This window comes from Hesperophylax consimilis, chromosome 16 (assembly GCF_061612785.1).
Source record: "Hesperophylax consimilis isolate HC1 chromosome 16, BYU_Hcon_1.0, whole genome shotgun sequence".
Lineage (NCBI taxonomy): Eukaryota > Metazoa > Arthropoda > Insecta > Trichoptera > Limnephilidae > Hesperophylax > Hesperophylax consimilis.
Window position 1 is genome coordinate 28224993 of NC_142851.1, and position 14424 is coordinate 28239416.

At 36.9% G+C, this 14424-nt stretch overlaps 2 protein-coding genes across 2 annotated transcripts; one reads left to right on the top strand and one right to left on the bottom strand.

The window, feature by feature from the left end:
- The first annotated feature begins 572 nt into the window (after positions 1-572).
- On the top strand, positions 573-8085 carry TTLL15 (tubulin tyrosine ligase-like 15). Its single transcript, XM_089640717.1, has 7 exons — positions 573-691; positions 834-1567; positions 1658-1820; positions 1933-2019; positions 4252-4472; positions 5756-5966; positions 7620-8085. Exons 1-7 carry the CDS (start codon positions 686-688, stop codon positions 7731-7733), a joined length of 1536 nt encoding a protein of 511 aa, XP_089496843.1. The 5' UTR covers positions 573-685; the 3' UTR covers positions 7734-8085.
- Positions 8086-8819: 734 nt separating this feature from the next.
- On the bottom strand, positions 8820-12028 carry IntS11 (integrator complex subunit 11). Its single transcript, XM_089640718.1, has one exon. It carries the CDS (start codon positions 11792-11794, stop codon positions 10007-10009), a length of 1788 nt encoding a protein of 595 aa, XP_089496844.1. The 5' UTR covers positions 11795-12028; the 3' UTR covers positions 8820-10006.
- Positions 12029-14424: the final 2396 nt, after the last annotated feature.

Sequence of the window (14424 nt, forward strand, 5' to 3'; positions counted from 1 at the left end):
TGTGAATTGTTGTGAACCAGCGCAAAGAAGAATTGAAAACCGTGGAAGAATAGAAAAGGGTAAGTCGGCATTCCGAACCTTTTCCAATCCTATTGTTCCGCGTTGCGACGGTGCTATATCCGTCCCCAACAGTAGCAGTACCCCACATTTTGTTCATGTCCTCTGGTGCATTTGGTTTACGGATAATCCGTATTTCGGTTAGAGGAACACCCTTCTCAACGTCATGCGGCTGGCGAGTATTGCGTATACGGGACGCAAAATATGTCTATGACTTGAAAGACTTCCAGTACTCGCAAGAAGCGCAATACTCGCAAAACATGCAATACTCGCAAGACGCGCAATACTGTCAAGACGCACAATACTCGTAAGACGCGCAATACTGATAGTTAAATCAACTGGAATGTTTTTTTGTGGTTTTATGTACACTAAAAGAAAAAAATATGTACATATGTCATTGTACCTATTGTGAATTTCATGTCGACCCGTGGGGGAGCCACCTTTATTCGAAGTGAGCATAGCAACAGAAACTTTGAGCATTGGTACCATACTTCAGGAAAGTGACAGTTGTTTACATTAATCGTAACGGGATTTTGCCGCTCCAAATTCTAGTTTGAGGAGATGAGATAAATATTTGGTTATTTAGTTATACGTGTTCGTGCGACTTTAATCGGATTGAATTTTCAAAATGCCGGTAAGCAAACTACAAATTCTGTTTAAATTTAACAAAACTTAAATTCTAAGCCCAATGTGATTGAATTAAGAAATAAATTTCCATATATTTTTTTGTTTTCTTACGAACTTCTCAATATTACTAAATTCTCATAAACTTGCAGGTTTCAAAAGCAACGAACACAGATGAAGACATTATTAACCGGACTAACAAACAAAAGTTTACTTTGCACATTGTTTTGTCATTATGCACATTATTTCTAAGTGTTCTGTTTGGCATTCACTTCAGTCAGAATCCAATGCAACAAAACTGTGATAAATTAGTACAAGAAATAAAAGTTGTAGAAAAGAAGCCAATATACTGGGTATTTAGTCAACATTCCAATGTGGAGAGCAAGTCTGGGATCCTAAAGCATGTGCATTTAGTTCTGGATAGAATCGGATTCGATTATGGTACAAATCAATCAGATTGGAATCTACTATGGTCACATGACTATCCGTTTCGCACTTTATACCAGCACATCAAGTCCATGAAACCAAATCAATTGGTGAATCATTTTCCTGGAACAGGATACATAACTAACAAAGTTGATTTCGCAACTTCCACTTCAAAATACATTCCAAAAGCATTCAAAATACCTCAAGACAATGAAAAATTACTAGAATACTCCACTTTGAAACCCGACGCGTTGTTCGTTCAGAAAGACAACCAGCACAGAGGAGTCACCATAGAAAAAATATCTGAAATAGATTTGAAAAAGGATGGAAACTTTGTTCAAGAGTATGTGCAAAAACCTTATTTGGTCGACGGGCATAAGTTTGATATTGGGGTTTATACCATTGTGACATCTGTAGATCCGTTGCGTGTTTATATTTATAAAGGAGACGTTCTCTTCAGGTAAAATCTCATTGCTATTAACTTATAAATTGGATTAAATTCTAATAAATATATTGCACAGTGGAAACTATATTTAACACATTTGTATAGGTACTGTCCATCGAAGTATTACCCGTTTGATGCAAAAGACCTGGACAAGTATGTGATCGGAGATGATTACCTCCCCACGTGGGAGGTTCCTTCCCTGGCCCCCCTCTACACTGCCATGGGCTACGGAATGAAGGATTCCTTCGAGGCTTACGTCAGGGAACAGGTTATTATGATATTGATCCCCGCTTTCACAGTAGTACAGCCCGTATATCTTTTGTGAGGTGTCGAATCATATTGAAGTGTGTGAAATTGAATGTTTGCTTTTCCTTTTGCAGGGCAAAGATCCATCAGTCATTTGGGAGCAAATAGACGAATTTATCGCAGAGATTTTCTTGGATAAGGAGCATTTAATTGTTTCTGCTGTAAGTAAAATGTGTTGACAGTCTTTACTATAAAATACTAATATTGTTTTCTGTTACATACTTTCTATAACACGCTGCAGGGGCGGTTCTACACTTTTCGTCAGCCGACTTATCAATTTTGGAAAAAATATAAATTTTTCAGCTACAACAATATCAATAATAATATTATGTCATATTTTTCAATCTTACCACTTTCACTGAAAAGTCACGGGCCGAAACTGTTACAGTGACAACTCTTCTATACTGCCATCATAAACAAAAAGGCAGCTAGGAATTTGTGTAGGTCACATTCTATTGTACTTTTTTATTATAATAGGTGAAAGGTCTTGTTTATCAGAATGTGACTTGCAAATTCCTAGCTGCCTTTTTGCTTATGACGGCAATATAAGCTTACAACAATGGCGCTGAATCTTACAATACCAATTATTACAATCATAAATAAACCACTCACATTAGAATTATTCTTAGGACGGGTTGTTTCGGAGAATCTGAACAATTCATCAAATTTCAACGTTCATTTTCAAGTTCTGTGAAAGATTTTTTCAAGTTCTGTTTTTATTTCAGTTTTGTCAAGCAACTAGCCTACAATGATATAAAAACAGAATTTGAATAAGTCTTTCACAGAACCCGAAAATGAACGCTGAAATTTAAATAATTTTTCAAATTCTCCGAAACAACCCGTCCTTAGTCTTCTTCATGATTATAAATATTATTTATATAATTGCAACAACAATATAAAAACTGTGACATTGTTGCCAGACACACCAATGTGAAAAATTTTACAGGAGTGTGGTAAAAACAATTTCAAAACAGGAAAATGATGATGGGCCTCCAAACAATATTTATTTGTATTAACTAAATAAATAAGAAGAAATGGAAGTTGCCCTTCATTTTTCTGCCTTAACCTATAAGATAGTGAGTTTCTTATAGAAGATAATGTTAAAAAATTAGATTTTTTGCTTAAAAAATTGTATTTCTAATATGTATTATAAAAAATCTATCTTTGTTCAAAAAATACATACATAATGTCAAAATAACTCAATTGTTTAGATATTAATATTATTATTAAAAAATAATATTATTAAGGCGAAGCTTAATGCTAAATCACTATTTTGATTAGTCTTTATAATAAATTGGTGTACATTATGAATACCAAAAAATATGCTTTAGATAAATTGAAGGTTTTCCTATCGTTACCCTTATGTAGAATGCAAATAAATAAAAAAAATTACTCATTTAAAAATATAATAAAATTTTTCAATAGAAATGTATGAACGCGTAAAGGAAACAACTTTAAAAAATACAGTATTATAGATAAGATTATCTGTCACAGTTTCCCTTGATTAACTTTTTTGCTTCATTATAAAAGTATTTACAAAATAAATAAAAACCACTTTTGTGCTTGAAATCGAACGTTTGTAGACTCCGTTTGTCAAGCGATTTTTATGACTATTACCTACATTCGTGACAATATAAGGCATATCAAGAATATACACGTTTTTGGCTTGTAACTTCCTCTTAAAGGAGGATTTCTAAAAGAAACTGCCATACAGTATATGTCCATATTCCTTTATGCATATTTTCTTATAGACGTACGCAGTACGGCCGTACCTCTCCCAAAGGTTATAATTTATTTTTCTCTATCCCGTAAATAAGCGACAACATGCCAATATGCAATTTATTCTACCTAAATTGCACAACATATGTATGCATACAGTAATTAATGCATTGCATTGCCAATTGCGCACACTGCCAATGCGTACACTGCCAATAAATACACAGAGGTAAAAGATCTACTGAATCTGATCATAAAAAGACTATATATAATATTACATGTATATTTGTTTTAGGTCATCTTTAATGGAATTAAATCTTTTGTTTATAACATTACTATTATGAATTACTATACTTTTCTTTTGGTGTTTTTATATTACCTCTACATTATGTTATTACATATAGAGGCTTTTTTTCTTCTTTATCGTATGTATTAATATATATTTATATTCAATAATGTTCAGATTGGTGTACTGTTTGCCCACCATGTTAGATATAATATAATATATAATCAAACCATGGTTGAAGCTAAAATATTGTCAATTGTAATTATTTTCAAAAACATGTTTCAACATATTTGGGTGTACTGTATAATTATGATACCTGTGTAATGTGGCAAATAAACCTTAAGTTTCCAGCATTTCCAACATTAATATAAATAAACATAAATAATTCCAGTTGAAGAACTTTCGCACCGGCGCCAACTTCTTCGAACTGATGCGCTTTGATTTTGTAATCGACGAGGACCTGAAGGTGTCAGCTTTGGAGGCCAACATGTCCCCAAACCTCAGCTCCGCGCACTACCCCCCCAACCAGCTGCTTTACGAGCAGGTCCTCTACAGCGTGTTGTCCCTCGTGGGGGCCGGCCGCTACACCAGAACTCCCTCACTGGCTGATAGGTAATGCTCATCACATGGGCGAAATTCATTCTTTCTTTCCTGCGCCAGATAACCTAGTATCATTGAGCAGACGCAACCTTCCCAGCAGGCCTTGCATTGATATTCTCGGTGTAACCTTAAATAACAGGCTCATGTATGGGGGTACATTGAAGCCTAAGTTAAGTTAAGTTAAGTTAAGTTAGCCTTAAATAGTTTGCAGACCGGCTGACGGCTAAGACAGAAATATAAATGTAATGTAGATCTAAAATGCAGCTACGAGACTCAACCAGTTCCAGCCAAGTAGGAACAACAGTCTTTTTCACAGTCGAACTTGCACTATGTTCCACTCTTCAAACAGTTTCCAACTATGTAATAGTGATAGTTACCACAGGCGGTTCCTTGGTATGTGCATTTGCATACTGCACTGCTTGTCTTCAGTCTTCACATAACTTATGACACATGTGCCCCAGTCATCGATATACGAAAGTACACTTTAGTCATAATTCCCGCCAAGCAGTTATTTAAACGAGTCATGCATATTCCGATGTGTAAAAAACTTTGTTTTACCATACTGTGGGAACAGCATCAGGCAGTATCGAGACAGCTCGGCCCGCCGAAACGCTGACATGAGCGAGACAGATTATACTCTAAACGTGGTAAAAGCAGATATATAACTCATCTCATGCTTTATTTACGCAAGCGTGAAGCTCCTTGAAGGCAAATGTATTTTGCACCACTTTGATCATGCTTAATCCATTGCATCTGGAGTTGATTCATTTAGAAATACTAATTTACAATGTTAGCACTACGACGCGGTAAATTTACAAAACAGTTTTGTGAGATTCAGTGATGATTTTGCGAACCCTGACAGAGCAGTATTATTTATTCAATTACTTAACAAATGTAACTTAACAAAGTTAATTAATTGCAGTACACCTATTAATTAATTATACCTATATTACATGCTAGGAATATTTTTAAAGCGAAATGCACGGCTGGTAATTTAAGTCACAGGTCGCCTCTGATTGTTAGGAAAAGCTACAAATAACCATGTTCTCATTTCTAAACCCAACATAATTTTATACACATAGTTATTATTCCATCTGAAAGTCAGTCCCTCCTTATTGGCGGATTCATTTGATACTTGTGAACATATTCTCCCCTACTTAAAATCTTAACTTATTATTTTATTACCGAAGTATAGTTAAACTGGCCTTAAGGTCTTATTAATTGCACCAACTCTGATCCAGCTCATAAGAATCTAAGAAGTAAGACGGCTTACCTTTGATTATTATCATACCCAGGAATCTCGGCGAGACTTCAATGCGCGTATCTGACAAGAACCTGGGTGTTTGGTCCAAGGAGTGCTCCAGTAGCGCATGCAGGGGCTCTTGTGATGGTACGTGCTCGGCCTGCAGACACTGCCTCACTCCCGCCACGAGGGCAATACTCACACGCGCCTACATAGAGCATGTCAACAGGAATGACTGTCGAAGAGTATACCCACCGCCAATGGTAAGGTCCGACGTTTCCTATAATTTTTTCATTGTATGTGCAGTCCATCAACTCATATGTGCGAGATATTAAAGGAAAAAGAGGCTGGCGTGCAAATACGCACATTCATGTGTAGATAATCAGGTTAATGTACCACAAAATAATGAACTAAATTTTTAAATATGTAGGTTATTAAAAAAATTATTTTCTTACCTAATAATGTTCCTTCATATTGGATTCCAGAAAGGTAATAATTTGCGATGCATTGGTACTAGTTAACTATGATTATTTTTGTAGCTATTGTTATATAATATATTATTTAATTATTGAAGACAATATAAGTGATTCCTAAACGAAAATCTGACCCAGAAAAATCAGAAAAAGATGCGGTTACATCTAGGACTCGAATCCAGGACCCTTGCCTTGCCGGGGCACCGCTCTACCAACAGAGCTAATGGGACACTATCTCCTTCGGTCATATTTAACTGTATCATAAATATAATATATTATATTCATCCTAGACTTGCAGAAAAGTCAATAGATGTCGCACATTAAAATAAAAATACGATATGTTTATCTAAAGACACTGTCTAGATTGCATTTAGTTCGGGTTGAATCTTGCAATCATACATAAAGATAGTTGCCAATAAATATGTGCGGTGAAAAAAAAAAAGACAATGTTGGTAGTTCTTATTCGAAGTATGATACAGTTAAATATGACCGAAGGAGATAGGGTCCCATTAGCTCAGCTGGTAGAGCGGTGCCCCGGCAAGGCAAGCGTCCTGGGTTCGAGTCTTAGATGTAACCGTATCTTTTTCTGATTTTTCTGTTTCAGATTTTCATTTAGGAATTGCTAATATTGTCTTCAATAATTAATAATAATAATAATAATAATAATATTTTATTCCAGGATGTGGGGAGGTTTGTGCAATCCCACACGTCCCATATAGATATACATTTTTTTTTTTGTACAATAGATATAATAAATTATCAAATAAGGAAAACTATGCAGGGTGTGGTCTTGAGTGCGCTTGGGCCCAGCGCTCACTCAGGAGTGGCGCTTGGTGCTGGTAGGCACCAGCATTACATTAAATATTACAATTTGAAGTTTTACTCATTAAGTTATTCAAAAAAATAAATATATTATTATGTTATTCCGGTTTATATCGATTCCTTATCGGCCCATGTAGGGGAAACATGTAACAAACTAAAGATTGATTAATTTTTCTTGAAATTATATTGCCTCGGAAGGATATGCATTGCTTCTCAGGTACACAAAATTGAAACAGTGATAGTTAAAAGAGATAGACAATAGGAAGGTCTTCAAGCAAGGGATAATTCATAAACTGTTTGTTCAAAATAACATATTGTCTAGTACATACGTCACGAAGTGTGCGAACCTATCATAAAATATTTGTAATTTTTGTGTACACTTGCGTAAAATAAAATTTTGGTGACATGTACCTTTCTTCGAGATGTGTGCGAAAGATGAAAACATGTATGCGGACAAGTTTTAACAGATGTGCCGCCGCACTCCCGCACACCTTAGAGGGGGGAACATTGGTAGTCTCTAACCTAACCTAACACATTGTTTTGTGTTCAGGAGTTTGTATAAACTTATACATAACCAAGACTACTTGGACTTGCGTGTTTCATGTTCATATTTAATTTCAGAAGCAGGGAGTTGAGTCTGACAAATTGGATCTCTCCCACTTGACGCCGAGGAATCAGCTGATGTACTTGTGGACTCAGGGAAAATGCAATATCGACATCACGTGGTGTCATTAATTGATATTATATACACATTCAAATTGTTTGCCAAAAACCTTGCACAATATTGATGAGATTATTTTATCCATATCGTATTATTTTTTGTCAACTAATTTTATGCATCGAATGTTTTTTCTTAATTCTTGTTACATATTATTTAGTTTTAGAATATTCTTTCGTACCTTTTCTTTATAACTGCTTTATTACCTGTAATTTATTTTCTCATAGTGGTAACTTAAAAACCAGTATCTAGTATTAGTGTATGTAGTTATTATTTGTATCAATAATCTCTTTTAGAGAATATAAAATTTCAGATCCGTCCAAAAAGGTGAAGCTTTATCCAATAGTGAAAAGACTGCTGTTATGCCTATTCTACTTAATCATGTATTATAGTTTATGTTAAAAGTTTTAATAAATTTTCTACACAAGTCATTATTATTTTAGATTTTATTTGTTAAAACCTTAATTGCCGGTGCTGTCAACTTAGACATGTCTGTAATAATAATTTCAATATCTGCTAATCGCAGAGTTCATATTTCAGGTGTTTTGCAGCAATACATTTATGTATCAGATAAAATAATTGAAATGTATGTATTAATTGAACGCAACAGAAAAAAATGTTACGTCGAAAAAACTCGTAAAAATTCATTAGTACCATGGAATTATGCGTACTTTGAAAACTTGAGTGGTGTGGTAGTGAGTGAGATGGGTACAGGATTTCGCAGGATACCGTGCCACGATGCGCGGTTGTCAGTAGTAGCCGGCGGTCTGCCGGCTGTAATGGATGTATCTTGCGTTTTATGCGTGGCCAATGTTTTTTCCGCATTTTCAGTACTAATACATAATATTTAGATGTGTCCATATTATGTATTATTAATAAAACGATTTACATAAGTAATAAATGTGAACTATTAATTTTCAACTTAAAAATGGCAAAATTCTAAAAATGTACCCTTTGTACTATTACACAGCACCGGAGCTCAAGTGATTTTCCAGCACCATAAGGGAAGAGTTAAAAATGCAAGACTGATTTTAAAATATTGTTTTCCATAATATAAAAAAAAAATCTGCAAGAAAACACAAATAATTTATAAAACATACCCACTTTATTCTTTGTAAATGTATAATACACATAGTTACAAAAATAAATGATTTTCACATCCCAGAGATAATCTTGTTCTCACCACATAATGTGTTACAATAAATTGTAACATACATACATAGAATAAAGCAGAACACAGATCCCATTTGGGCATGTTTTTTGATCCAAAAGTCCGACTGTTTTTTGCTTAAATTTCATATTCAGAAGTGTGTTCACATCACTGTGAAATTCAAATGAATGGCGATATACAGTGTCAAGAGATATATCCATGTGTTTCCATTCAAATACATAATATGGAAGGCTTTTCTAGTGTTCTTCTTTATTCTACGCCATGCACACAACTCATTCACTTCACCGTCTAATCTACTTAATAGTATTTATTTTCAAACTTAACAAAAAATATTATTGCTTTGGACATTAACAACATTTCCAAACAAAAAAAATTCTGCACTACTTTTTAGGGATGTATGTATATACTCTTGTGTGTATTGTAAAAGATTGGAAATAAAACTATAGGTATGTAAGTATTTCCAAAATGAAATATAGCATTCTTAGAAATCTCCTGTACAATAATACATAATGCAATGTTTTGGAATGCTTTAAAAATGAACAAGTGTTTGAAAATAAATTGTGCATGCAAAGTTTCAATGATTATTATTACTACATATTCAATTTTTATGTTTTCTAAAATCTTTGCACAAACACAGTACCAGAAAAAATTACAAAACATTATCACATTGTCAAATGCGATTGACTTGATTGACTTTCAACATGTTATCTGGACATTATAATCGCCCTGGCTTCCAAGAAATCTTCTCCACCAATAAAAATATTGTGAACACTCAAAAAAAAAATTTGTAAAACAGCTATCATCCATCCAATCCTAGGAAACACTTCCTTGCAAATAGAGTAGAGGATGCATGGAACAAACTTCCACAACATGTCATCAATTCTACTAATATTAATCAATTTAAAGCTCGATTGGATTCTTATTTGGGGAGAAGAAAGGTTTAACTTTTTTGTATTTAAAACAACTCAATTATGTACTGTTAAATTAATGTGAAATCAGATATGAGCGCGTCAGCAGAATACTGCCTGCTCATTAAATAATAATGATAAAATTAATTTAATCGTTTTACTTGATTATTGAATAACTGAATTGGCCGCACATCACACACAAGAGATATTCTCACTGGCAAATCGACTGCAACAGTCCTAAAATGTAACTTCCCAAGTCCTCGTCTTGATTGGTCCAAGATACATAAATGCTTTTATTCACATCTTCGTCCCCCTCGACTTTAATTAGTACAGATTCTACGGAGATGTTTCCATCAGTGAGGTGAATGGTCCAGGAGGGCAGTCTCTCAATCAGAAGCTGCAATAACCGCTGAGCAGTTCTAGAAGCAGGTCCCTGAGCCTCCAAGCGCACGGTGCTGGTAAACCTGATGGTGTGTCGGTTGATTCCCGCTTCTTCGCACACCTCATCTATATCCATCACAGACAGTTTGTTATCTCTCACGCACAATACTCCGTGCATTATTCTCCGTCTCTTGGGATCTGGGGGGTGCGCGTTGTATCTGACAGCTTCAGCCTTCAAAAGCCTCAAGGAGACATCCACGGGTATCTTGAGCGGTGTATTGATAACACACGTCTCTCCATTAGCCGGATTGTAACAGTTAATATTGAATTCTTCTTTAATTTTCTGCATCAAGAATTCCATTTTTTCCGCTTCTCCGTGTACCAGCATTACATTTTTGGGTTCGCAATATTGAATCAGTTGCATGATGCCTTTAGCATCCGCGTGCGCTGAAAAAGACATATATTCCACGGCCATTTTAACATCCACGACTTGTCCATTTTCAAATTCTACTCGCTTGGCTCCGTTGAGGATCTTGTGACCGACAGTTCCTTGTACGCAGAAGCCCGGCATGATGACCATGTTGTTCTCGTTGGGGGCCCATTTCTTGAAGATAGATAAAGAGAGACCGGCGTGCAACATACCGGGAGTGGCAAACACCACCATCGCTCCAGGGTTGTCTATATTGGACTTGTCAAAAGGTTTAATGTGTTTGAAATCAAACATGTTTCTCTGAACAAATGTTTTGCGAATCTTTTGATTTGTCCAGGTTATGAACATTTTGTAGTAGTTGTTGGCCTTTTCGGTAAGCCCTACGGCAAAGTATACTGGATACTTGAGGTTCATACGCTCCCAGTATGTCTCCAACAGAATGCAGAGCTCTTGCGCCCGCCCCAGAGCAAACACTGGGATGAGAACCTTTCCTCCATTCTCCACGCACTCGTGCACTTTCTTCAAGAAGTCTCTCTCTCGACATCTTTTAGAGTCTCGAATAGTAGTAGCATATGTGGACTCCGATATAAGCAGGTCTGGTCGGCACTTGTCTATCCAGGCAGCTCCCAAGTGACGGTCAGGAGTCATGTTATAATCCCCCGTATAAACGACTGACTGAGATCCAACCTTAATCCAAAACATAGCTGCACCCAAAACATGACCAGCATAATATGCTTTAATTTCCAAGTCGTTGTCCACCATAACTGATTGGTGTAGGGTGACCGCAGTTACCTTCTTCATGCAATCCTTGATCATTTGAGAGGTGAAGAAGTTCGATTCGCCCTTTCTTTCGACGGCTACTTTCCGCATATCCTCCAGCAGAATGGGAGCAATAGCCTTAGTAGGATGAGTCATGTAGATAGGACCCGAGTAGCCGACTATCTCAGACATGTATGGAAGGGCACCGCAGTGATCTAGGTGAAAGTGAGATATGATGACACAGTCGATCTGGCTAGTGATCGGACCTTCGGGGACGATGTAGGAAAAGTCTGGGAATCTCCTTTCGTCATTGTAGCCCATATGCATTCCACAATCGAGCATTATGTTCTTTCCCCCCATAGATAAGAGAATACAGCTCCTTCCAACATCTTGGCCGGCTCCAAGCGGCGTTATTTTGATATCAGGCATGTTCGATGTCAAAAGTTATTGCAACTAATATTAAATTAATTAAAGTGTTGCAAAGCAATATGGAAAATAATCGTTGTTATATAAAGCAGAAACTACGCATTCAAAAAAATATTGTAGAATAACCAGGTAGACTACCGTGCGTACTTTTCGCTCATTTTCGCTCTTCGCAAGTTCTTCACCTCCTGTTTCTCTTCATTATTATTTTCATAGAAAAATAATCCCATCATTTTTGACAGTCATAGACAATAGACAATGCACCTTAAGTGTTACCATAGATATACCAGTGACCAGCAGCTAAACAGTCATGGGCCTAAAAAGTTTTCAGCATTCAGATCATTATGATTCAGATTCATGTTCCAAGTTTTCAAGTTGTAACATTTATTTTTATGACGAAATGAACAACATATCGGCAATATTATGTTGTTTCAAACTGTAAACGTGAAGACAAGTGAAAACCAAAAATTTAGTTGGAAGATTGTTCACATAAATAAACCACTCTCATTGTTCAGTTGTGTAGTATGTACATGTGAGTTTAGTGGAGTGAGACAGAGATGCAAGAATGAGAGCACAAATGTGTTCATTTGGGGATAGGTGTGACAGGTTGGGTGTGTGTCGTATATTTAAGTCTTATATTGTGAATTGTTAAATATATGATTCAGAGAGAAATAATGATGGACGGTGAAGCTTTGAAAGAAGTGCTTGAAATAAATATTTAGAAGTAATATTAGACTCCCAACTAACTTGTTCTCAAAGCACAAAACATTTTTTTTTAATTCACTCTTGGGAAGAACAAGAAGATTTCTAAACAGTCTCCAATAAAAATGTATATATACAACTCTTCTTAGTCAACGATGGATTAATGAAACCAATGACAATACTACAAAATAGAGCAATGAGAAAAATACTGGATATACGAAAATCAAGGAAATGTCGAATTTTACAAAACTGCTATTATAATCAATTTTGGGAATAAATTTGGTTTAGGGGAGTCACTCGAATAACCGAAATTGAACTTGATTTAGACTAATTTAGGGCTGGGGAATCCGAATCTGAAAGAATTAGGTGGGGGTCGGCACTATTAACTGAGTTATAGGGTCAAGAGACAAATGCTGGAGCACGTGTTCGCTTTGGTCTTTCTGTGAATTCAAGTCATGTATATACCTAGGGACCACAGACATAGGAATTAATAGACGAGAAGATAATGGCGAGGGGTAAAATCAACTGTTGAAGAACGAAGGGGGTTAAGCTGACTGTGATTCGTCAATAAATCAATCTGACAGTAAATAGGCATCTCGCATTATAATATCACCATCTCGCATTATAATATCACCGGCGGAACCGCTCGTGCGGTGATCTTCTCGCGTATGTGACGCATGTTTGAGGGCGGTGCCTGGAACGTCACGGTGAGACCCAAACGGTCGCACTAGACATATCCAAGGCCTTTGACCGGGTCTGGCACCGAGGACTTGTCAACAAATTGCATTCTTACGGACTTCCCGCATCCCTGTGTACGTGGATTGCTGACTTTTTAAGGGATAGGTCGATTCAGGCGGTTGCTGACGGTTTCACCTCTTCCTCGCACTCCATAAATGCTGGCGTCCCACAGGGATCGGTTCTGTCTCCAACTTTGTTTTTGTTGCACATCAATGACCTTTTGACATGTGCACCGATTCATTGTTACGCGGATGACAGTACAGTTCATGATAGCTTTTTGTTTGACAAGCCCCCAAAGGGCACACAAACTCCAACGGCTCGGAGGGCTTTGAAGCAGAGAATGGACGGTTATCTCGAGAGTATTTCCTCCTGGGGTAAAAATAATCTCGTCGAATTTAATGTTTTAAAGACCCAATCCTGTCTGATTACGTCTAAAAGGGATCCAAATGATAATCTAGTCTCCTTCAACGGAAGCAATCTTCCGAACAGGCCTTCCATTGATATGCTTGGTGTAACTATAAGTGACCAGCTCAGGTACGGGGGCTCCATCGAAGCTAGAGTAAAGTTGGCCTCTCAGAAGCTGGGCGTACTGTACAGGGCCCGCAGATACTTTAATAGTACACAACTGCTCACCCTGTACAAATCGCAAGTGCGCCCTACTGTCGAATTTGGCAGCCATCTCTGGTCTGGAGCCCCTAAATACCTGAAAAAAACCCTTGACTATGTGCAGAAACGGGCGGTCCGTTTGATAGATTCCCCAATCTTAACAAACGGACTGCAATCTTTAGAGCACAGGCGTCAGGTAGGTATGCTGTCCTTGTTCTATCGGTATTACAATGGAAGATGCTCTGAAGAACTAGCGTCATTGATCCCTTCGGCACCGGTGCGTAGTCGGGATACACGCCAAACGCGCGCCCAACATTTGTACACAGTTGACACTTGTCACATGAGAACGGGTCGCTTCTACGATTCGTTCTTAAGTTCAACAGCTCGGCTGTGGAACGAACTGCCGGCCTCTGTGTTTCCTCCCTCCTACAACATGGGACTCTTCAAGACCCATGTTCACTCCTTCCTCTCCACAAAAAGACCCTCCACACAGCATCCCCAAAGATGACATAGGCCCTGAGGGAAATTATTTTCTTCAGGGCCTCCTGTGTGGAGTAAATATAAAAAAAAAAAAAAAAAATTAGTTCTTA

What these genes read in the sequence shown, in the direction of transcription:
- TTLL15 (XM_089640717.1), top strand. An exon ending in AGCATTTAATTGTTTCTGCT is followed by an intron (nt 2,020 to 4,251) that starts GTAAGTAAAATG and finishes AAATAATTCCAG; the next exon opens with TTGAAGAACTTTCGCACCGG. An exon ending in ACTCCCTCACTGGCTGATAG is followed by an intron (nt 4,473 to 5,755) that starts GTAATGCTCATC and finishes TATCATACCCAG; the next exon opens with GAATCTCGGCGAGACTTCAA.
- IntS11 (XM_089640718.1), bottom strand. Translation starts at nt 11,794, where the DNA reads ATGCCTGATATCAAAATAACGCCGCTTGGAGCCGGCCAAGATGTTGGA.